This window comes from Azolla caroliniana, unplaced genomic scaffold (assembly GCF_043228905.1).
Source record: "Azolla caroliniana isolate FFs.n. ecotype wild unplaced genomic scaffold, voAzoCaro1.0.p SCAF_13, whole genome shotgun sequence".
Lineage (NCBI taxonomy): Eukaryota > Viridiplantae > Streptophyta > Polypodiopsida > Salviniales > Salviniaceae > Azolla > Azolla caroliniana.
The window spans coordinates 21,032,211-21,058,057 of record NW_028230448.1 but is presented as its reverse complement, the minus strand read 5'-3'; the positions used below and the strand labels follow the sequence as shown (position 1 = coordinate 21,058,057).

The 25,847-nt window shown below is 44.5% G+C and overlaps 1 protein-coding gene across 1 annotated transcript in view; it reads right to left on the bottom strand.

Moving 5' to 3' along the window:
- Positions 1-771: 771 nt before the first annotated feature.
- LOC147856655 (uncharacterized) overlaps positions 772-25,847 on the bottom strand; it is a 62,298-nt gene continuing 37,222 nt past the window's right edge. The window contains exon 3 of the mRNA XM_087329145.1: positions 772-974. Coding sequence (XP_087185271.1) covers positions 772-974 — 203 coding nt within the window. The remainder of the gene's footprint in view (positions 975-25,847) is intronic.

Here is a 25,847-nt window from a genome sequence, read left to right as displayed (position 1 = left end):
AACTTTAAACGGGGGACAAGTGTCGAGGTGACTTAAATCGATTAGTTTTCAATCATTCGCCAAACCCTAGTAATCTTTCTCTCGTGTTCAAGACAAGGCAAACAAAAAGCACTGAAGAAGAAAAGCCCCAATAAACCTCTACCACCTACACTTGTATTATGCCCAAAAGACCCTTCCTCTAAATTTGCCCAACAGATCCTCCACATTTCTCAAAACTTGTGTTATGCAATTTCTTGGGCCAGGGTCAGAGTTACATGTGTCTGGAAAGGTGGTCTTAATCATTAGGTGAGCCAATATAACGTTAACTTAGTTTGCATCTTTTGGAGGAATTTTGGACAAATGGAAATCTAACGAATTGCCTGGTACACCAAATCACCTTTCAGACTTACCATACCCACATTCATCAATGGATCTCTTACCCCAATCAATTACTAAGTTGCGGGATTCCAAAATTACAAAACAGAAATTATCAAGCTCCAATAGATAAGTATCCAAGGTATTATACATTCAAATGTTGAATAAATAGAACCTCATTATTCCATCCTTTTGTGAAATCCCACAGTTAGAATGAAAACAAATACAACTGTGATTTTGTTTCTTCAAACACACATCTATCGCTCTCTCTCTAGGTGGGAGACACACAAACGTCTTTAGATCATTATTGGGAATGTTGATGTGAAACATCAGTGCAAGGTGTTACGAATAAATGTTTCCTTGTGTTGTTGTAGGAGTTTATTTTGGATCATCATCAACAACTATAAATAATCTCCTTCACGTGAGCAAAGCTGCTCCTATTGTTAGAACCATCATGAGGAGCGTTTGTATCGATGCGAGTAAAGAATTAGGATCACCACCATTGGGGGCTGGTAGAGGAGGCGGCGGCGGCGGCGGCGAGCGAGTAGGAGGCGGAGGCGGCGAGACGGTTGGAAATGGAGGCGGTGATTTGAGTGGCGGTGGAGGAGGACGAGACGAGGCTGAGAAAAAGAAAGTTGCTTCGCATTAACATGCATTAACACATGTAGCGAAGATCTGTGCAGGTACATAGTACATACACATAAACTAACAGACAACGCAGCCACGACATACATAGTACACACACGCAAACCCTAAAACCTTTCTACAATGGATGGATGGAATTGTGAAGGCATGAATGTTGACATTATCTCATGAACTAGAAGGGTGGTCAGTAACATCCTTTTGTCTGTCTGTTTGTCTGATTATTTGATTCATGAAAGGATTCCTGTATGTATAAGTATGTGAATGTATATGTATATGTATATTATGTATATACTTACCTGATGGGAAGCATGAAGTGAGATTCTGGGGAAGCGTGAAGGAGCAGAGGGTGGCAAGTCCGATGAGGGCAGTGGTGTTACGGTTGCAATAGCAATCGTAGTAGGCATTGACTTGAAATTCATAGACAGGGCAACATGTGGTCGCAGTACTCGTGTCACTGCCGCAAGCGGCTTGCAATGCTTGTAGGCTCGTGGTGCAGGTTGCCGCGCTCGACTGTGCCGAGACACCATAGATCAGGGGCGGCAACCAGGGGGTGGAAGAGCTCAGAGCCATAAGGTAGAGAAGGGCAGATAGGAGGAGGAGGAGAAGCTTCATGGCCATGTATGTACTTCTCCCTAGTGCTCCCTCCTTGCAAGCTATGTCAACTTTAATGGTAATGTCAGCTATATATATATACACACACCACACACCCCCCCTCCCCCCCCCCCCCCCAAACAACCCACCATGATGTCCACGTTCTGAAATCTGACTTGTTAATTCAAGTCAATACCACTTGTTTGAGTGGTCAAGTTCAACCCCCCCTCCCTCTTCTTTCCCACATCATCCCTACCATTACTTAGATAAATTATTGGTTTTCTCTGGCCAAGTCTCATAGAATGAGGAGTATTCGGATTTAAACAAAACTTATATGTGACACAGACGTGGTTCACAATGATGTTACAGTATGTATTACAAGTCTCGCATCCATCATTCCTTTCTCTATCGTCCATTTCAAAATTGGACCTACTATGATTCTCGCAAAATTTTCAATATTCCTCTATATGATTACTTCACTAGATGACCTTGAAAAATACAAGAGGGCTATGATGGTGAGCACTCGCGTCCTTTGCATATTAAACAAGGATATATGTTACATTCATAGATTGACCCATGCGTGATATTCTTGGTATTCGACAACCATAATATTCCCCATATTCGAGAATACAAAATGACCCCAAGAATATTACTGAACCATTCGTTTTAAATTTACATAATAAAAAGTTATTAATTTACTAAAAAAATAATTAATTCGCTAAAATATTAACCAAATCACTAATAATGAATTTATCCCCTAGAAATATTAATTAATTCATTAAGGTTCCTAATTTCAAGTAAAATTAGGGTTTTTAAAATTGAAATATTAATTAATTCACTAATAATGCATTAATTTATTATTAATTAATTACTTAGGGTTCCTAATTTCAGCCAAAATTAGAGTTTTAAGAATTAAAATATTAATTAATTCACTACTAATGAGTTAATTTACTAAAACATTAATTAATTCATGAATGCTCAATTAATCAGGGCTCCTAGTTTTGCACCAAATTAGGGTTTAAAGAATTAAAATATTAATTAATTCATTAATAATGAATTAATTTACTAAAAATTAATTAATTAGGGTTTCATCACCACCCTAGGTTTGGAGGCCAAGAATAATATGTAAGTGACACTCAAAGGATGAGGGGGAGGTGAGGATGTTGGACGAAAAGAAGAAATATGGCCGAAATTAGGGTTTCGACTGAAATAAGGGTTTTCAGTCGACACCCTAATTTACAAGCCGAGAATAGGATGCAAGGGGAGGTGAGGGTGTAAGCATCAAGTAAAGATGCAGGATGTGGCCTCTTCGCTCACTGTTCTGTGTTGCTCACTCACTAGCTAGCGTTAAAAAAAGAGAAAAAAAAATTCAAACAATTTTAAAAAATTCTAAACCCCGGATATCGGAGAAGCAAGCCCAGGCGGGGCTTGCGCGATCAGTAAGGAGACGACCGCCAATCACGAAGAGCCGGTCCGGTGGCTACGGACAAGGGCGTAAAACAGACGGGCGATTCTTTGTGTCTTCACACACTTGCTCCCGAGACGATGGCAGTCGGGCCCGAGTGCCCACGTGAGTCCCAAGCGGAGGAAGGCGGCGGCGAAAGACCAAGAATCACCGGCGAGACGATACGGGGAAGGAGCAGACGAAAGCCCTCGGACCCGATTCCGGAGAACTCGGTTTTGGGGCCCGTATGCCCATGTAAGCCCGAGGAGATGGATGGCGGTACCGAGGAGTCCGGGCACGATGCCAACGAAGATGGATGGGAAACGGTCTGTGAGGAGGCTGAGGACGGACGCGGCACGAGGAGATCGGCATTCCGATGCGGATGGAGCAGAATTTGGTCGTGGATCGTTTGATCGGCGCCGGATTCGGCATGAAAGTGCCGATACAAAAGGGGGTGCGGGACGAGCCGCCCTCTTTTACATGGGGAGAAAGACCGACCAGGCGAAGGTCGGGAATTGGAAAGGAAAGTGATCAAAGGTTCGGAACGAGTTTGGCAAGGTCGGCATGGGAGCCGAAATTCCGGACATTGGAGAATCAAGCTCAGGCGAGGCTTGGTTGATGACAGAGCGGATGCTATCCACCGACACCACTAGAAGGGGCGTGGTCCGGACGAGTCGTAGAATGACGTTGCAAAATCGGTTACCCCGCGTCCTATCCGGAGACTTCGGCAGTTCGGCCAACGTGGCAACGTGAGACCGAAAGAGATGGAGGATGGAGGCGAGAACGCGAAGAGGGGGGAAACGACGAGTTCAGGAGAAGTACAAGGAATGAAGAGAACGAAGACCAGTCCCATGAGATCTTCGCACCAATCCGGCGGTCGGCCGAGTGCCGGCGTGAGTCCTGTAGGAGAGGTCGGTGGCGACAGAAAAACGGGACTCGGCAATCCGAAGAATGACGAACGGACCCGAACGAGAACAGGGCGGAGCGGACTCCCGGATGACCATTCTGGGAGGGAGGAAGAGAGTAGGCCTACGAAGAGGCCGAGGACACAGTACGTCGGTACCATGGGAGAGGGTGCGGAGTAAACCGCCTTCTCGGCATGCGGAAAAGGACGACCCGGGATAGGGCGGGAAGACAAATCGGAGGCCCAAGGAGGATCCTTCACACCAGTTCTACAGAAACCGACGGTCGGCTCGAGAGCCGGCGGTCGGCCTAAAGTGACGAATGGTGGCGGCGAGGGGACGAAGGCAAAGGGTTATGGATGGGCGGTCTACGGAGATCCTCACACCGATCCGGCGGTCGGCCCAAGAGCCGGCGTGAGTCCTATAGGAAAGGACGGTGGCGGCAAGGGAACGTGACCAACAGAAGAGGATGGCGAAGGCGGAGCGGAGCAGCTGTGACCTTACACGCACCGATTCTAGAGACTCCGGCAGCCAACGACAAGAGGAGGGGTGAGACCTAGAGTAAGTGATGGTGGCGGCGGCAAGGCAGGCAACCGAAGCCTGAAAGGGGAGGTCCAACGAAGACACTCACACCGATCCGGCGGTCGGCCCGAGTGCCGGCATGAGTCCTATAGGAAAGGTTGGTGGCGGCAGGAGAACGTGATCGGACAACAGGAAGCGACGAACGGCGAGGTATCAGGCCGGCGAGGCGGCCACGAACCAAATCGGACCTTCCGGCAAGGTCAGTGGGCATAAGGAAGTTCGGTCCTATGGGATCCCCACACCGAACCAGAGACTCCGGCAGTTCGGCCAACGTGGGAACATCAGACCGAGAGAGAAGGTTGGTGGCGGCGGGAAACGGGACCCGGCAACACGAAGACGGAAACCGGCTACGCGGAAGACACGAGGAGAGTCGTGAAGGACTCCGACAAAAGACACCCGGATCTCAGCAAGCGACGAAACAAAGACAGGTCCTATGGGACCCTCACACCGATCCGGAGACTCCGGCAGTTCGGCCAACGTGGCAACGTGAGACCTAGGGAGAAGGACGGTGGTGGCAGGGAACGGGACCCAACGACACAAGGTAGCGGATCAGGAGTCGGTAAGACGGGCGGACGAAGTGCGAAACCCTCACCGGCCGGTTACGGTCTCGGAAGTAGCCGGTAGGGCGAACATGAGGAGGTGTGTCGGGCCGGAGAGGCACACCTGGGACAGAATAAGCGTCTCGCAAGTGGCCATCGCGGGCCAGATCGAAGCGTGACTACGGGACGGTGTTCGGCGCAGGCGGTGCCGAACAAAGGAAGCGGAAGACGGCACAAGGGAGGTGCCGGCAACGAGGTGACGGGTGCCTAGTGGACTGCACAGGGTCGGAGTCAGGGGAGGGCAAGAGAGGCTGGAGGAGGATCCTCCACACTCGCTTCGTAGATCTCGGTAGCTCCGTCGAAGTAGCGAAGACTGACACGGCAAGCCTGGGGTGACAAGCTGGTGGGGGCGAGGGGACGACGGCAAGTGGAAGACTCGGGACCTGTTGCAGCAACACGAATGGTCAACGGAGGCCAAGCGGGCCACTACAGGCGTTCCTCAACGGAGGACATCGGGCAGACGACGGGGAGCGGGGAGCGGGATGTGCATACGGGCGAACAAGGGCCAGCGGAAGTATGCGTACTACGGAGATCGCGGTGAAGGACCCATCGACGGGTCGAACGAGCCTACGGGGAGGTAAGCGCGAAGGAAGAATCGAAGCCGACGGATCAAACCGGCAGCGAGCCGGGATGCGGATCACGGAAGACCAGTTTCTCACCGGCCGAAATCTCTCACCCTTCACCGGATTTGGCACGTACCGGTGGACGTGCGGTTTGGTGGGGGGCGGATGTCGTGAAGAATTTCGGCCAGAGGCGGAAACCGGGAAACATTGTCTACATCGGCGGGGTGCAGCGTGTGTGCTCACCCTTGTACATTCAGTGTGAATAACGAGGGCGCCTTTATGGCGCTGAAGAGCAGTCAAGTCGAGACAGACGATCCCATGTAAGTCAGGATTTGTCCCACATTGTAACGCATCCCTCTCCTTGTTCTATACAAGGAAGGGAGCGCCCTTTGTGAAGGGGTTGCCCATTTTGCGTTAGAGGGTATACCGTTAGATTTAGGGTTAGTATTATTTCTTCTTCTTCTTCTTCTTCTTCTTCTTCTTCTTCTTCTTCTCCCCCTTCGTGTTCGCTTAGGGTTTGCTTCAGCTCGTCTCCTGCGCAAGACCCCGCTCGACGCGACAAACCCGTGAGCTCCCCGACCGGCGGCTTGGCAGCTGACGACTACTGTAACCTACCTTGGTCCGGCTCGAAGCCGGGAATGTATTCTTCCCTTTTATATATATACATTTGCGTCTGTCTGTGTATATCCGCGTCTCTGTTGGTGTTGGGTGCTTCCCCTTTCCTACGTTTCCTGTACATAAGGGCGTGAGTTGGGTCGGCATGTGTGTGTGTGCATGTGCGTGTATGTGCATGAGTCAGTGTTAAGTGCGCGCTCCCTCTCTTTCTCTCTTTGCCTTCGGTCGCTTCCGGTGTGCTTCTGGGATGCCCCGGAAACGGTGAAGCACGACTTCCTACACTCCGTCACTCCCTAGTCCAAGACCCCCGTGGTACCGCCTTTCTCCACGCACGCGCGTAACAACGCGACAACGTAGTGTGCCCTCGTCGTCTGATTGGGAGGGACAGCTCCAATGGCAAAGTCGGAGGCATCAGTTTCTACCTGGAAGGGCCTTGTGGGGTCGGGATGGACCAACACTAGGGCTGTGAGAAAAGCTGCCTTAAGGACATCAAAAGCACTTTGCGCCGTAGAGGTCCAAAGAAATGGAGTATCTTTTCTAGTAAGGATGATTAGAGGTTGCACTAAAGAGGAAAAACCATTGATAAATCGTCGATAAAAATTTGGAAAACCAAGAAATGATTGTACCTGTTTCAACCGAGTAGGGACAGGCCAATCAGTGATTGTTGCTACCTTGCGTGCATCCATTGTGATCCCAGAGGGTGAAATCACTTAGCCTAGGAATTCGACAGAGGTTTGATCGAGCTCACATTTCTCACTTTTGGCGTAAAGTCCATGTTCCCGAAGTTTGGATAGAACCAGTCGGACGTGTCAGGTGTGCTCCTCTATGTCGGAAGAAAACACTAAAATGTCGTCAAGGTAGATCAGCACGAAGTGATCGAGATACTCCCGAAATATATTGTTCATCATGTGATGAAAGACCGTCGGGGTGTTGGTGAGACCAAAAGCCATCACCTTGTACTCAAAATGTCCATAGCGTGTTTGGAAGGCAGTTTTCCACTCGTCCCCTGGCTTGATACGCACCAGATTGTAGGCTCCCCGAAGGTCGATTTTGCAGAAGATACGCCCGGTTCGAAGTCGGTCAAGGAGTGTTGGAATTAAAGGCAAGGGATAACGATTACGTACCGTAATTTTGTTGAGACCCCGACAATCCACACATAGGCGTAATGAGCCATCCTTCTTCTTGACAAATAAAATTGGAGCCCCAGCTGGGTGACTTGGAGGCTTGAATGAAGCCCTTGGTGAGGTTGTCATCCAGATATGTGCAAAGAGCCTCAAGTTCCGGTTGAGATAGCCCATAGATGGGCCCAAATGGTGGATGTGCGCCCAAGTTGAATTAGAAGAATGTGCTCCCAAGTTGAAAGCAGCCCCCACACAAGTAACGGTGTTTGTGGAAGAGACCCGCGCTGGTGTTTATGGAAAGGTGATTCAGCAGCTGCACCAATCCACCATCGGATTGTGTGTTTCAAACCGGGAGAGCCCTAAAACCAATCGGATGTCGAGGAGTTGCAATGAGATAGAATGTTAATACCTCCTTGTGGAACTCAACTTGAAGTACCAACAGGACAATGACTTCAGTAATTGCCCCCGAAGAGAGGACCCGTCCGTCGATAGCTTCAACGGATATGGGTTGTGTTGTGCTCAGACGAAGGCGATATCGATGAAACAAGTGGATGCACCAGAATCGAGCAATGCATGGGATTTTATTGAAATAGACCCAAAACTAAGATTTACTTGCAACGTAAAACCTCCTGCTCGCGTGACTGAATTGTAGGAGCACAGAGAAGTAGGGCGACGGGATGTGTCTAGCGGCCTGGCTCCTACTACAACCGGACTTGCTCGTTTTCCTGTTGTCCAAAAACCTCCACAAGACATCCATGATCGTTTTCTTGTTGTCGAGAAACCTTGGTAAGATGTGCACGGTGGGATTGATGACGAGGGCTACGCATCGGAGTGGCAGATGACATGGCCTGGGGCAGCATAATAGAGGCAGAGGCCATTTTCACGTCGATGTTGCCGTTGGACATCAGTTAATGGTTGGAACCAAGCATGGTCAATCTCCATTGGGGGTACAAGAGTCGACCTCCATCGGGGTAAGAGTGTCATGGGAAGACGGCAACCAGGGCGTGCTTGGCGAAACTGATATATATGGCCTTGTGAGTGGAGCATTGCAGAAGGAAGACGGAAAGCCTCGAGTCCCCCATTCCTCTTGTCGAAGCTCAAAAAGATGATTATCACATTGAACGGCTTGGGAGATTACTTGGGACAATGATGGGGGCTCCGGAAAGTTTAAGAGAAGAGTCTTGACATCATTTCTAAGGCCTCGACGAAACCAGTCGCATAAAGCTTGGTCATCCCAGCTGACATTGCACACGATCTGACAAAACTCTAAAGCATAGACGGAAGTTGGACGAGATCCTTGTTGTAAGGAATAAAGTTTCATGAGAGCCGTTCGTCGCCGATCTGTCTCTCCGAATGTGGCTTCAAGCTCCACAAGGAAGGCAAGAAAGTTGTCTAAGAGTGGGGATGATGTCACCATCAATGGTGCAAACCACGCTTGTGCCGGCCCCGAGAGAAGGGTGCCAACGAGGCCGACCCGATAGAAATCACTAGCATAACGTTGGGGTTGTAAGTGGATGATAAGCCAAATTTGATGATGAAGCCACGAAGATGCTCCCTCGAGCCGTTGAATTTGTCAAGTAGGCTGACGTTAGGTTTGAGGACATATGAATGGGAAGAGGAAGGGGTTGGTTTAGGTGCTAACGGAAGGTGAGGCTCAACGGGTGGAGGGTTGTTGGCTATGCCATTCTGAAGCTCTCGTAATGATTGACGAAGGCTTTCATTTTCTAATTGAAGTTGTTCCAAGGCTGCCATTACTTGGCTTAAGGCTGAGTCTGACATGGTAACAAGAAGAGAAGGTGAACAAACTGTCACGGACTGGTAGACGAGGACAAGGACAAGTAGGCGAGCTAAATATTAAGAAAGAGCAAAAGATAGATATATAGATAGGGAGAGAGTATAGACAAGAGAACAAGAGAGATAGAGGGAGAAGGTAGACAAAGAGCAAGAACTAGATTATGCTTCCGTAACTGGTGTTTTTCACCTTGATTGTAAACAAGGTGCACCGAAGTATTTATACAAGAATGTGGTGGTATGAATGTAAGCTAGGAAAGATCAAGAGAATGCATGGAAACCTGTAGAGAGTGCATGTCTATGCATTCTCTAGAAGTTTCTTGAAAGTTCTAGTTGAAACTTATCCAATACAATAATGCCTAAATGGAATGTAGCTCAATTGGTAAGGTTGTCCAATAAGACCAAGAGGTCATGGGTTCAACCCCCTAGATTCGATCGTGCCCTACATTCCATCGTGTCTATGACACAAGATGTTGAGTACTTTGGGTGTTCACTTCTTCTCCATATTAAATGGGAATATATATTATAGTAATGGCCAGTGTCTACAAACCAAACCGAATAGAACCACGAAACTGTGACTTAACAATCTAAACGATTCGCTTCACATTGAACTGTTTTTTAATAGTTCAATATAGTTTGATCGGTTTAGAGTTGCCACTTCATTATTTTCTTAACTATTTTTGTGAACAACCTTTTCATTTTTAAGCCCAATTCTCACATTTCAAAGAACAATCTTTAACATTTGAAATAATGAAAATGTTTTTCATTTAAATTTTGAAATTTTATGAATTTTAATCTAACTTGAAAACCGGAACCTTAGTTTTAACGCTTCAACACTTTGGTTTTTTTGTAACAATTCAATTTAAATTCTTTCGTGGTTCAGTTCAATTTAATTTAAGTTTCAAATTTCTTAAACGGTTTGAGTTTGACACTCTTGAACCGAACTGAATTGTTGTTAATTGTTACCAATGACATATAATCATGACATGAGATCAAAATTTATCAAGATTTGATGCTAACTATATATACCTAGGAATGCCTTGAAGAGCAATGTAGGATCTAAAACAATCGTCAAGGACGTGTATAATTCAATACAAGGTCAAAACCAATGTTGGGCAAAGTCTCTAGCCCCTACCGGAAATTTTCCTACTTCATATCAACCTAACCGGAATTTTAAAATTTCAACTAGCCACGTTCCTATTAACGACAATGTCAACTGGAACATGTTGAAAAAAAACATTTAGTGCATACTAAATAATAATAAAAATTCTAGCACAACAGCAAATCAAATCAATCACAAAATTTTGGATATAAAAAACTAGATATATATATTTACCAAAAACATTTACTAACTTTGTAAACAAAATTCACATTTCCAAACTTTGTAAACTAGCATTAACAACATATTAGATAAAATTACACCTAATATATATAAAGTTTAAAAACAAAATTGATCAAATGTACAAAATTTCAACCTATATCTTCTATGAAGTCCTCGATGTCATCTTCTATTTCATGAGAAGTTCCTGTTAAAATATGACGATATGCCTTGCTCTCTGACCACAACAAAATGTTGGCATTGAAGTCATGTTGTTCTAGTTCAGGTTCTTCAATAGAGATTCGTATCAATGCATCAACCGTATCGTTTTTGGCCTATTTCTGAACTTATTTTTTATTAGATTTAGGCGATTAAAGCCTCTCTCACATGCTTTCGTAGAAGAACATTGAATTAGCCCTATCAATGAAAGCTTTAGAAGCTCGGGTAACTTTTCTTTCCACACATCATTACAATTATCATACTCCAAACATCTATGAAATCTCGTCGAAGCCATTACGTGGTAGCTTTCCTTTTGAAAATTACATATTTATCATACAATTTATCATTATCAATTATAGGAGAAAACGCTTTCCCATCTATCATTTTTTTAATGCCATAAAAATTTCCAAGTGTTTTCAAATCATTAAGACCCATAGATTTTTGTGCTAAAATGCTTGTAGATCCAGTAGACATGTTCATTAGTGATAACAGTTTCTATGAATTCGTCGATGTCACCTCCGGACCGGATGTCGGGCAGTCTCGTTGAGACAGTCGACTACTAATAAGGAGCGGGGTTAAAGAAAATTTTGCCGATTGCATGTTGAAGCGTTCCAAGACACGTCCAATGTAGTCGGATTGAGACAGAAACAATTGTTTTTGATTTCGATGTTGACTTAATTTGATGCCAAGAATGTGTCAAGTCGGACCAAGGTCCTTCATGGCAAACTTCAACCGCAGTTGTTGAACAAGCTCAGCGAGTTCTCCGGCATGGTAACCTGAGATGAGCATGTCATCCACATAGATGATGAGGAAGATGGGAGATCCATCCCGAGCTGTTTTCGTGAAGAGACAATGGTCCTCATCGCACTTTGAGAAGCTGATCGATTGGATGAAGTCGTCGAACTTCTTGTACCACTATTGCGGCGCCTGTTTCGCTACTAATCTGGCCTTGAATTTCGGGGTGGCCGAATTGGATGTCGCCATACCTCGGTAGACCCACTTACATGGAAGAGCACGTCGATGCTTTGGTAATTAGACCAAATCCCAAGTGTTGTTTGCACGAATGGAGTTCATTTCGAACTCCATTACCAAAGGCAAGGTGGCCATGTCAGTTGATGCTGATGCTTCTTCGTATGATGTCAGTTCTCTGGCGTCCATAAAAAGGATACCAGGAGAGTATCTCTCCAGTGGTTGCGATAGTTTCTTGGATCGTCGAGGTATGACTTGAATGGTTGCATTCGGTGTCATGGTTGGATGGTCCATAGTCGAGTCATTTGGATGTGCTGTGTCTGACACTACCGAGTTAGTGTTAGAGGGTTCAGCTACCCGTGAAGCTGACCGCGTGTTGTGACCTAGGTCTTCATGAAGGGTTGGCACATCGGAGAAAATTACCCTTCGGACTTCGATCGGTTTTACAAGTGATTGATGCATGTTCGACTTGTTGAACACAACGTCCAAACTACGGACGATCTATTTGTGCTCAAGGTCCCAGAGTCAGTATCCTATTTTGCTGTAAATTCACGTCTTATGCCGCATTGTCGGCAAAATTTGACAAATTTCTCTGATTTGAACTCTCCCCCGTTATCAGTCCGAAAGCATTTCAGTTTTTGACCGGGTTGGTTCTCTACCATAGCGAGCCAATCAAAGAAGATCGAGAACACTCGATCTTTGGTTTTCATCGGATAAGCCCACACCTTCCGAGTTGAGTCGTCAATGAAGCTGACGAAGTACAAAGCACTGCCAAGAGACTGATCTGGTATAGGACCACAAACATCCAAGTGGACCAAATCGAGTGGACTCGATTTGTTCGGGCCGGATGACGGGTGTGTTATGGCTGTATGTTTGCCGTATTGGCAATGCTCGCATAACTTATGATCCAAGAAGATGAGTTTGGGTATGTATCCGGCTCTTGATAAGTGTGTGATGGTGGCCTTGCTGAGTTGTTCGAGTCGTCCATGCTATAGTGATGACACGGGGATTTCAACCAGAAACAGGTCACCCTCTCTGAATGTGACGTGCAAAGGATACAATGAGTGTATCTTTGGTCCTCAAGCAAGAAGGTGATTCCCCCTATGGAGCGTCCACCCTCCTAATGAGAAGCCAACACGAATGTCGTCTTCATCCAACTAACCGACGGAGATCAGTGGTCTTGAGAGCTCAGGTACATGTCGGACATTGCGTAGTATTAATGTAGAGCCACCCGCAAGATTGAGCTCTATCGTGCCGATTCCGATTATGTCGCAGTGTTGTGAATTTCTATTAATGTTAGCGTACGGAAGCGTTAGACAGAACCGGCTCAGCCGGATAGTAACACACAGAGAGTATACGTGGGGGAGAGCCAAAGAGAGTAGAACCTAAACGTAGATTCAAAAATGAAAAGTACTATGAAACTCTGTACATACAATATGCTATAACAACACTATTTATACAAGTTCATAAAGGACTGACAGAAGTATTGACAGGTACTTCAATATTCCTACGTGCGACTGACACTAATTACGAGACAATAATTACCTAGAAGTCTAGGCTACTACTAGGATTCTGGTTCCCATTCGAATCCGGCTCTCCGATCCGTCTCCTCGATCTGGCTGATTGTTTTCGGATACCGATCCGGATAATCCTCCCGGATGCCGATCCGCCTCAAGCTTATTCACCCGATCTGGATCAAGTTGACCTTGCTCGCTCAACACTCCCCCTCAAGCTCAACTTCAGGTCAGATCGTGGTGTTAGTGTCTGTGGCAGCCGGTTCTTCCACCCGGCTCGTTCTGGCATCACTCCACCTTGTTCTCGCTCCTCGTCCGGTCCGGTCCTGGTTGCCGCAACCTGTCAGGAATAGTACTAAAGCAGAGATGGAATTAGTACTAAGAAGGGAAGTACTATCAGTACTAAGAAGACGGGACTGCGTGAGATTCCCTAGAGAGGAAGTGAGAAGAGGAGAGAGAGAGATAGCGAGGATGAGAGAGAGAGAAAGATGATGACAGCAGCTAATATATTATGTGAAAAGATAAGTACAAAGCGGCTAAGAGGCTTAAGACTGGCGTTGAACCAATTTGGTTCAACATAATGCCTAGTGCCTTCTTTTATAGTGTTGTCAGGAGTAATCCTTAAACTTCTAGAATGTTCTAGAGAAATCTGGAATATACATTACTTTCTTATAATAAAACATAAATGAAGATAATATCCTATGAATTACAATAGATGGTGTGATGGTTAAGAGCTCGACCCATATACCATAAGGTCATGGGTTCGAGTCTTGCCATATCATGACACTATCTCCCCCTTAACGACGACGAGTGGAACGAGTCGGCGCTGATTGCGGACCGGGTTTGTCCGGATACTTTCGGTGGAAATCAGCAAGCAGATCTTGAGCATTGGCAACATGCTCGACGGGTTCCCAAGTGCGTTTCGCTCGGACTATAACCAACCCAATCGACCAAATAATAAAGTTTGTTGCGAATAAGTTTGGAATCGAGGATGGTATCAACTTCATACTCCAAGCCGGCATCCAACTCCAGCGGGGGCGGCGGTGGTGTAACACGATCGGGAATGGTGTTTGCTTTATAAGGTTCAAGAAGAGAACAATGGAAAACCGGATGTATCTGAAGCTGCGGAGGGAGATCAAGGCGGAATGTGACAGGATTAACTTTACCCGTAATACGGAAATGACCGAGTCATCGATAATCCAACTTGTCGCACGGTCGAGTAGTCTTGATGTGACGACGTAAGAGTCATACTCGATCTCCGATGGCAAAAGAGGAGGGAAGCCGATGACGATCCACGTAAGTCTTCTGTGTCTGTTGAGCATGACGAAGTTGAGTCGAGAGATCTGTCTGGATCTTGCGTAGTCTCTCCAAATGATCCCCGGCACGAGGATTGGTAGGTAGCTCCAGGGTGTCGATCACCGACCAGCGAGGATGAGAACCGGTATAAGCATAGAATGGGGAGACTCGAGTCGAGGAGTGAACAACATTATTATACGCAAACCCCGCAAAGTGGAGAATCTCGGCCCAATCATCTCGTTGATAACTCAGGAAACACCGGAGATATTGCTCCAGCGTTTGGGTTGTTCGTTCTGCCTGCCCATCGGTCTGAGGATGGTAGTCGGAGGAGAGGTTGCAAGAGACCTTGAGCATCTTGAAGAGATGTTGCCAAAATTTGGAGACAAATTGCGGTCCTCGGTCACTGATGATACTGTCTGGGAGGCCATGATGCCGAAATACCTCACGCATGACTAGGGCGGCGGTTTCCTCACTAGTGATGGCCTTAGTACACGGAACAAAATGTGCCATCTTCGTATATCGATCGACGACGGTTAAGATAGCATCGAACCCCTGCGAGACCGGCAGATCTATGATAAAATCAAGACAAATAGACTGCCATAGCTTACTTGGAATCAGTAAGGGTTCCAACAAGCCATATGGATGGTGTCGTGCCATCTTTGCTCGGTAGCAAGCATCACAGGTCCGAACGTAGTCGTCGACAAAACGGCGCATGTGGGGCCACCAAAAAGATCGCTGCACTAGCTCCAACGTCTTAGTACTACTGAAATGTCCCGCCGTATGGGTGTCGTGACAATGCTAGACGATTTGAAGGCGACAGGAGCAATCGGGGACATATACGCGCTTTTAATAGAATAACAAACCATCATGATATTCGAATTGTCCGTAGTAAATACCTGGTTGTTCAGACTGAGAATAGGATGCCCGAGAAGTATCAATGTGCACCAGGATGTCTTGAGCAAAATTATCCGTCTTCAAATTTGCACGTATGTCATTGGTAATCCGTGAATCCATCGGGGTGTGAAAAATCCGCGTCGTGTGCAATCGTGTTGGTCCCAAGATTACTTGCTTTTGATTATCAAATGTTGGATCACCAGGACGAGGTGCAAGATATGAACGCCGTGATACTGCATCTGCTTTTCCATGTTGCTTCCCCGGTCAATATGTGATTTTGAAGTCGAAACGCGTGAGCAATTGCGCCCACCGAGCTTGCTGTCGATTTAGTACGCGAGCGTTCTGGAAATAAGCAAGATTTTTATGATCACTAAAGACAACGACCTGATGTGGAGAGCCCTCTAAGAAATGCCGCCATTGCACAAATGAATCCACGATGGCTAATAACTCCTTGTCATGTATTTCATAGTTGATTTCCGCAACATCGAATTTGCGCGAATGGAAAACCACCGGATGCAACTCTTCTTTATCTCCTTGTTGAGAAAGGATGCTACCGAGGGCGAAATTTGAAGCATCGGCCTCCATGATGAATGGTTTGCTAGTATCCACATGAGCTAGAATCGGTGTTGATGTAAAGGCTTTCTTAAGATGCCGAAAAGCCATATCTGCTTCAATGGACCAAAGAAATGCTTGGCCCTTCTTCGTAAGTTGTGTGAGGGGTAAGATAATCTTCGAGTAATCCTGTATAAACTTACGGTAGAAGTTAGCAAAACCTAGAAAACATTGTACATCTCGTACCGACCATGGAATTTGCCACTCTAGTACAGTTTGGACTTTAGCTGGATCCATGGCGATGCCCTTTGAGGAGATGACGTAGCCTAGAAATTCCACTTGCTTGCAGGCAAAGCTACATTTTTCTAGCTTGGCATAAAGACCATTCTCGCGGAGTCGCTTTAGTACTAATAGTACATGAGAATCGTGCTCTTGCTGGGTCTTCGAATAAATCAATAGATCATCAAGATAGATGATCAAATAGATATCCAAGAGGTCTTTGAATATATCATTTGCCATGTGTTGGAAGACTGTGGGTGCATTGGTTAGGTTGAACGGCATAACAGTATACTCGAAATGCCCATACCACGTGCGAAAGGCGGTCTTCCATTCATCTCCCGGTCTGATCCGCACGAGGTTATACACTCCTCGTAGATCGATTTTGGTAAAAAACTAGGCACCATTAACTCGCTCTAAAAGACTTGATATAAGAGGAAGTGCATACCTATTCCGGATGGTGACCTTATTCAATCCGCGGTAACCAACGACGAGACGAAGTGAGCCATCTTTCTTCTTGACAAAGAAGATGGGTGCACCGGCCGGAGATCTGGAATGACGGATGAACCCGCTTGCCAAGTTCTCCTCTATGTAGGCTCGAAGGACTTCTAACTCAGTGGGTGACAAGTTGTAAATTGGTCCCCATGGTGGCTCGGTTCCTGGTTGTAAATCGATGGGACAGTCATAGGGACGGTGATGAGGAAGGGTACCGGCTTTTACCTTGTCAAATACATCGGCATAAGGATGATATTTTGCCGGAAGTTGTACTGAGGAGTCCTTCTTAATAGTGTTGGAAGGATGTACTGATATTGCAAATAGGAACATTGCCTCCTTGTGTCCTTCATCACGTAATTGATGGAGTGAAATGGTCGAAACTCGGTGAGTAGATTCTTGGGGTGGTCGATATCGGACTTCTCTTGTTCTCCAATCTATGGCTGGATTATGTAATTCAAACCAAGGTAATCCTAGGACAATGGGATGCTCTGGACTACTAATTATATTAAATGATATTACACACACAAAACTACCTAGGACAACTTGAATGGGTTCTGATTCTTCTACAATATTCCCGGAAGCAATGGGACGACCATCAATGACTACTATAGATGCGGGACAAGGAAGTTTTCTTAGGGATATCTGAGAAGCTTGGGCAAAATTTCGATCCATGAAACAAGAATTAGCCCCGGAATCTAAGAGTGCTAGGACGGGTACTGGGGGAGTACTTTTAGTACTAACAATGACTTGGGCTAGGAACACATTGCTAATTAGCTTGGAAGGAATGGAACCACTAATGGGCTGTACAGATCTAGGGCTGTTGTCCAACCAAACGGCTCCTATTTTGGCTGGACTCAATCGTTTAACTCTTCATCTAATTGACTAAGGATTTCAAATTTGTTTGAGATACTTGGGCTATTAGTACTATGAATACTATCTAACACTCTATTAGTACTATTAATACTATCAGACACTCCGAAGGGAAGAATTGACTCGGGTTTAGTACAGGCGACGATTTGATTTACCTGTCTTCTTGGCCTATGGGGACAATTGATGGCGATATGCCCTGGTCCACCGCAATAAAGGCATAATCGATTGGCACGTCATCGTTGTTTTTCTTCTTCCGATAACGGGCCGCGTCGACGCATGGTGTCGATCTCCATCGGTGTCGGAATATTGGCTTGAGGTACATCGCGTGCAAATGGTTTATTCGTGACTGAGGCGTATGTGGGTTCCGGCCGAGAGCGTGGTATTTGTAACTGACGCTCCGAACGCCGTTCGAAAAGGCGGTTGTCGCATCGGACCGCTCGACTGATTGCCTCCGTAAGAGACTTTGGTTCTTCGAGGAAGGTTAAAAGCAGATCTTTGACATCATTGCACAAGCCGTAGTGAAACTGCTCCATGAGGGAATGATCATCCCAGGGAATATCTGTGGCGAGTAGACGGAAATCCGCCGCGTAGGCAGAGGCTGGACGATCGCCTTGACGCAATCTTCGGATCTTGTTGATCGCCGTCCTGATGTTGTCGGTATCTCCAAAGCAGGTTTTAAACTCACCAATAAAATCTTCAAAGTTATTAAGCAAGGGTGATTGTTTTTCTAGAAGCGGAGCGAACCATGCCAAGGCTGAGCCGCTAAGTAACGTGCCTATTAGTGCGACTCGAGATGCATCAGTGGGATATCGGGAAGGATGCATCTGGATGACTAAGCATACCTGATTAAGGAATCCCCGGAATTGCGATCGCGTTCCATCAAATTTCACAGGAAGTCCAATCTTGCGCTCTTTATGAAATCCTTGGGGACTTGATCCTTGTTGTTGCAACGCTGCTTCGAGTTGTTGTACCCGTAATGCTAACTCCCCATGTTGTTGTTGTGTTTGTTGTTTTTCGAGAGCGATTTGTTGCAGATCCCCTATCAACCATTGGTTTTCTTGTTCCAGGACAACAAACTTTTCTTTTAGGCACTGTAACTCGGAGAAAACGGATTGATATTCTTGGGCACTAACAGTAGCCATAGTATAGGGAAAAGGGTAGGAGGATGAGGGAGAACGACAAGTAGGCTGGAGGAAAGGAAAAAATTGGTTCAAACTATCAGGAATAGTACTAAAGCAGAGATGGAATTAGTACTAAGAAGGGAAGTACTATTAGTACTAAGAAGACTGGACTGCGTGAGATTCCCGAGAGAGGAAGTGAGAAGAGGAGAGAGAGAGATAGCGAGGATGAGAGAGAGAGAAAGATGATGACAACAGCTAATATATTATGTGAAAAGATAACTACAAAGCGGCTAAGAGGCTTAAGACTGGCGTTGAACCAATTTGGTTCAACATAATGCCTAGTGCCTTCTTTTATAGTGATGTCAAGAGTAATCCTGAAACTTCTAGAATGTTCCAGAGAAATCTGGAATATACATTACTTTCTTATAATAAAACATAAATGAAAATAATATCCTATGAATTACAATAGATGGTGTGATGGTTAAGAGCTCGACCCATATACCTTAAGGTCATGGGTTCGAGTCTTGCCATATCATGACACAACCCTTCTGGTTTTGCGCACCTCGACCTCCTCGATCGGCTTGTCTCCTCAACATGCCCATTTCACCTCCCTCGCTATTGCGACTCCGGTGCTTGTCCACCCGTCGGTTCCTACATGTTGGCGTCGACTTTCGCTGCATCCATGTCCGCTTGGCCTTTAGTTGATACGGCTCCTCTGAATCCAACTGTTGAAGCGAATCGGTTGTCTCCGATTCGTTCCCGCTCTTGTCCGAGTCGGTGTTTTCCAACTCGTCTTCCGGTTTTAGGCCCCTCACCACATCAGACCCTGTCCGGGTCTTGGCCTTCTCCTTCCGGTCGGCTCTGTCCTTCTTGACTCTGGCGCCGCTACCACTCATTCCCACTTGTTCGGATGTGCCGAATTTCAAAGCTTGGATTTTATTAGCTCATATCGTAGCCTACGATGTTGGCTTCGATTCAACTATTTGAACTTGGAAATCCAATATCATATACGGATGCCATGACCTTTCTGATTCATGTGGGCGCTCTTGTTTGCCGCTGCATGACTTCTACCACAACTTCACATTTTCCTTCATGTCTCTTGGCCTATATTTCAAAACATAGATTTTATTACCCCATATTATAGCCTACGTCGTTGGCTTCAATTCAGCTATTTGAACTCGGAATTCTGATATCATATGAGGATGCCATTACCTTTTTCATTCATGTGGGCGCTCTTATTTTCCCCTGCATGACTTCTACCACAACCTTACATTTTCCTTCATGTATCTTGGCTTGAATTTCAAAGCTTAGATTTTATTAGCTCATATGATAACCTACGTCATTGGCTTCAAGTCAACTATTTGAACTCAGAAATCCGATATCATATAAGGATGCCATGACCTTTTTTATTTACGTCAGCGCTCTTGCTTACCCCTCCATGTCTTCTATGAGAACTTTACATTTTCATTCCTTTCTTTTGGCCTATATTTAAAAACATAGATTTTATTAGCTGATATCATAGCCTACCTCGTTGGCTTCGATTTAACTATTTGAACTATGTAATCCGATATCATATGATTACGCCAAGACCTTTTTGATTCATGTGGTGGCTCGTGTTCGCCCCTGATTGACTTCTACCACAACTTTACATTTTCCTTCATGTCTGTTGTCTTGAATTTCAAATCTTCGATTCTATTAGCTAATATCATAGCCAACATCATTGGCTTCGATTCAACAATTTGAACTCGGAACTCTGATATCATATGAGGACGCCATTACCTTTTTTTATTCATGTGGGCGCTCTTGTTTTACCCCTGCATGACTTCTACCACAACTTTACATTTTCCTTCATGTCTCTTGGCTTGAATTTCAAAGCTTAGATTTTATAAGCTCATATCATAGCCTAGAGCGTTGGCTTCGAGTCATTGTTTGAACTCTGAAATCCTATATTATGAGTATGCCATGACCTTTCTGATTCATGTGGGCGCTCGTGATTGCCCCTGATTGACTTCTACCACAACTTTACAGTTTCCTTCATCTCTCTTGGCTTGAATTTCTAAGCTTAGATTTGATTAGCTGATATTAGAGCCTACGTTGTTGGCTTTGATTCAACTATTTGAACTCGGAAATATGATATCGTATGAGGACGCCCTGACCTTTTTTATTAATGTCGGCACTCTTGCTTGCCCCTCCATGTATTCGACCACAACTTTACATATTCCTTCATGTCTCTTGGCGTATATTTCAAAACATAGATTTTATTAGCTGATATGATAGCCTATGTCGTTGGCTTTGATTCAACTATATGAACTCGGAAATCCGATATCATATGAGGACTCCATGACTTTTTTGATTCATGTGGGCACTCGTGTTTGCCCCGTATTGACTTCTAACACAACTTTACATTTTCCTTCATGTCTTTTGTCTTGAGTTTCAAAGCTTCAATTTTATTAGCTCATATCATGGCCTGCCTATGTCATTGTCTTCGATTCAACTATTTGAACTCGGAAATCAGATAACATATGAGGACGCCATTACCTTTTTGATTCATGTGGGCGCTCTTGTTTTCCCCTACTTGACTTCTACCACAACTTTACATTTTCCTTCATGTCTCTTGGCCTACATTTCAAAGCTTAGATTATATTAGCTCATATCATATCCTACATAGTTGGCTTCGATTCAACTATTTTAACTCTCAAATACGATATCATATGAGGATGCCATGACCTTTTTGCTTCATGTGGGCGCTCTTGCTTGCCCCTGCATGACTTCTTCCACAACTTTACATTTTCCTTCATGTCGCTTGATTTGAATTTCAAAGCTATGATTTTGTTAGTTGAAATCATAGCCTACGTCGTTGGCTTCGATTTAACTATTTTAACTCGGAAATCCAATATCATATGAGGGCACCATGACCTTTTTGATTCATGTGGGCGCTCTTGTTTGTCCCTGCATGACTTCTACCACAACTTTACATTTTCCTTCATGTCTCTTGCCTTGAATTTCAAAACTTAGATTTTATTAGCTCATATCATATATCCTATGTCGTGGGCTTCGAGTCAACTATTTGAACTTGGAAATCCGATATCCTTTGAGGACGCCATTACCTTTTTGATTCATGTGCGCGCTCTTGTTTTCCCCTGCATGACTTCTACCAGAACCTTACATTTTCCTTCATGTCTCTTGGTTTGAATTTCAAAGCTTAGATTTTATTAGCTCATATCATATCCTACATAGTTGGCTTCGATTTCACTGTATGAACTCTGAAATACGATATCATATAAGGATGCCATGACCTTTTTTATTTATGCCAGCACTCTTGCTTGGCCCTGCATGACTTCTACCACAACTTTACATTTTCCTTCATGTCTTTTGGCTTGAATTTTAAATCTTAGATTTTATTAGCTCATATCATAGCCTACGTCGTGGTTCAGTTTAAATTCAGTTTAAATTCTTTCATGATTCAGTTCAATTCAATTTAAGTTTCAAATTTCTTAAACGGTTTGAGTTTTACACTCTTGAACCGAACGGAATTGTTGTCAATTGTTACCAATGACATATAATCATAACACGAGATCAAAATTTATCAAGATTTGATGCTAACTATATATACCTAGGAATGCCTTGAAGAGCAATGTAGGATCTACAACAATCGTCAAGGACATGTATAATTCAATACAAGGTCACAACCAGTGTTGGGCAAAGTCTCTAGCCCCTACTGGAAATTTTCATGCTTCTTATCAACCTAACTGGAATTTTAAAATTTCAACTAGCCACGTTCCTACTAGCGACAATGTCAACCAGAACATGTTGATAAAAAACATTTAGCACATACTGCACAACACCAAATCAAATCAATCACAAAATTTCGGATCCCAAAAACTAAATATATATATTTACCAAAAACCTTTAGTAACATTGTAAACAAAATTCACATTTCAAAACTTTGTAAACTAGCATTAACAACATATTAGATAAAATTAAACCTAATATATATAAAGTTTCAAAACAAAATTGATCAAATCTACAAAATTTCAACCTATATCTTCTATGAAGTCCTCGAAGTCATCTTCTATTTCATGAGAAGTTCCTGTAAAAATATGACGATATGCCTTGCTCTCTCACCACAACTAAATGTTGGCATTGAAGTCATGTTCTTCTAGTTCAAGTCCTTCAATAGAGAATCGTATTAATGCATCAACCATATCGCTTTTTAGGCTATTTCTGAACTTATTTTTTATTAGATTTAGGCGACTAAAGCCTCTCTCACATGCTTCCATAGAAGAACATTGAATTAGCCCTATCAATGAAAGCTTTAGAAGCTCGGGTAGCTTTTCTTTCCACACATCTTTACAATTTATCATACCCCAAACATCTAAGAAATCTCTTTGAAGCCATTACGTGGTAGCTTGCCTTTTGAAAATTGCATATTAATCATACAATTTATCATTATCAATTATGGCAAAAACTTCTTTCCCATCTATCATTTTTTTAATGCCGTAAACATTTCCAAGTGTTTTCAAATCATTAAGACCCATAGTTTTTCGTGCTAGTAAAATGCTTGTATATCTGGTAGACATGTTCATTGGTGATAACATTTTCCATTTTCAATGTTGAAAGAGTCACCGGATCTTGAAGCATCTTTTTTATTGTCTCTATTACTGGCTTAGAAAACAAAGTTTGGAATCGTATGGCTTCAATTAAGTCCTCGCCATCAATACTTCTATCAATGAGGATGCTTTTATACATATTACCTTTTGTGGCATCTCGTAAAACTACTTTTTCTCGACCATATTCCGAATAACTGGATAATTATTGCTATCCTTCTCAAAACCATTGAGATCCATCATAACATGATGCAGAAATTGTTCTTCTATCTCCCCAATGGCTATCATAGCCAAACCTCCAATGCATGTCACATCCACATATTCCATTTGGAATTCTATACTTAACGTAGACATGATTTTTTAAGTACATCTGCAAGGAAGTGAATCATATACACTACTTTGAAGTTTCTTAAACTTAATGTTGAGAGATCATGCTCAACTTAGTTTAGTTAGTTAGTCAACCATGTAACTTCATAGTTACCTAGATAGAATCTACTTAGAAGTGTTGACTATAACGCCTTAACTAGCACCTTGTACTTAAGTGGGATATCCTAGGACTTACACTTTTGTACCTATAATATCCTCACATATGTGCACCCTTGCACATGAGATCGATATATACCTCATTGTAGGTATTTTTGTATTTGATGATGATACTGCTAATTTAATTTAGAGTTAATCATCCCCCATCTTGTGTTGCTCATAAGTGTACTTCTCTCTCTCTTCCTCTCACACACATATAACTTAATCTTCCACTTAACTTAATCACATAATTAGGTACTAATTAACCCTTGCTTAATTACCTAATTCTTAACATAGTATTAGAGAGTGTGGTTTAGAAAATCCACTAAGCCCACCTGACTCCTTGATTGTGTGTTCGAGACGCCGACAGCAAAATCTAGTTATCCGCTACCGTAGTGCCGCTACGTAGCATGAGTAAGTGATTGAGCGAAGGAAATCGAAAAAGGAAAACACTACATCAAAATGAACACACAAATGGGTAGCTCGCTCCCTAGTGAAAAGCTAGACCAAAGCAATTATTCATCTTGGGAGTACAAGATGAACCAATAGCTTGTCAGCCAAGGGTATTGGAGCTACATCAACGGCGCACAAGAAAATCGACCCAACTCAAAGAACGCCGACTACGCAGCATAGGAGCAAGAGGTGAGTCAAGTTGTGTATTGCTTGGCAACATGTGTCCAGGACCACATGCTTAGCCACATTCGAAACGCCAAGACGCCTAAAGAAACGTGGGCGAACTTAAAGAAAATGTTCGCCGCCAACTCAACCGCCTGAAAGCTTCAACTCCGACAAGAGTTGATGAACATTCGGCAAAAAGACATGTCTGTGTCGGACTACACCGCCAAGATCAAGAACATTTGTGACTCACTTGGCTCCATCAAAATAAACGTCGACGAAGACGAGATGGTTCAAGTATGCTTGGGCGGCCTCGCTCAACGATTCAACTCGTTCAGGACGGCAACCTTGGTGAGGGAAAATTCTCCCTTGTTCTTTGACCTTTAATCAATGCTAATGGTTGAAGAGAACCATGTCCAAATGAAAACCAAGACATCGGAAGGACAAATGTTCTTCTCGAATTCGGATGGTGGGCGAGGACGAGGTTGAGGCGGTAGAAGAGGTCGATTCGACCCATCTCACGAAGGGAGCTCAAACCTTCGACATCAAGATGACGGAAGCCATGATCAAGGAACCTTCGAAAGAAGGGGGGGCTCCCATTCCGAACAAGGTCGGCAAATGAGCTCCACAAGCAAAGGCCTCCTCAACATCTTACACTTGGATGTATGGGGACCAGCTCAAACGCCGATGATCGGCGGATGCCGATACTACGTCACCTTCATCGACGACTACTCCCGCTACACGTGGATCTTTCCGATGGAGAAGAAGAGTGAAGTGCTCTCCCATTTTCAAAAACTCAAGGGACAAGTCGAAAAAGAAATCGGTCGGCACATTCGATGCCTACGATCAGACGGAGGAAAGGAGTACTTCAAAAATGAAGGCATTCAGAGAGAATTCTTGTGCCGACACACACCCCAACAAAATGGAGTAGCCGAAAGAAAGAATCGGCAAATACTCAAGGTAGCACGCGCCATGATGCATGAGAAGCACATGAAGAATTTCTATTGGGCCGAAGGGCATCCACGGCCGTCTATCTCATGAATCGATGCACCACTAATGGAGTGCATGAGCTAGCTCCATACGAGCTCCTCGTCGGAAGGAAGTTCATGATGTATTGCAAATGTACACATCCCGAACAAACAATGACAAAAGCCCAATGCGAAGTCGGAGGAATGTATCCTCATAGGATACTCGTCCAAGAAGAAGGCATACAAGTGCTACAACCCTTCTACCCGACCGGTTCGGGTATGTCGAGACATAGTCTTCGACGAGTCCGCATCCTGGTATGCACTGGAGACAACTTCAACTCTCACTCCACTCGACCTGAAATCTGCCGAACAAGAGGTAGAAGATGGAGATCACTTTGAACATA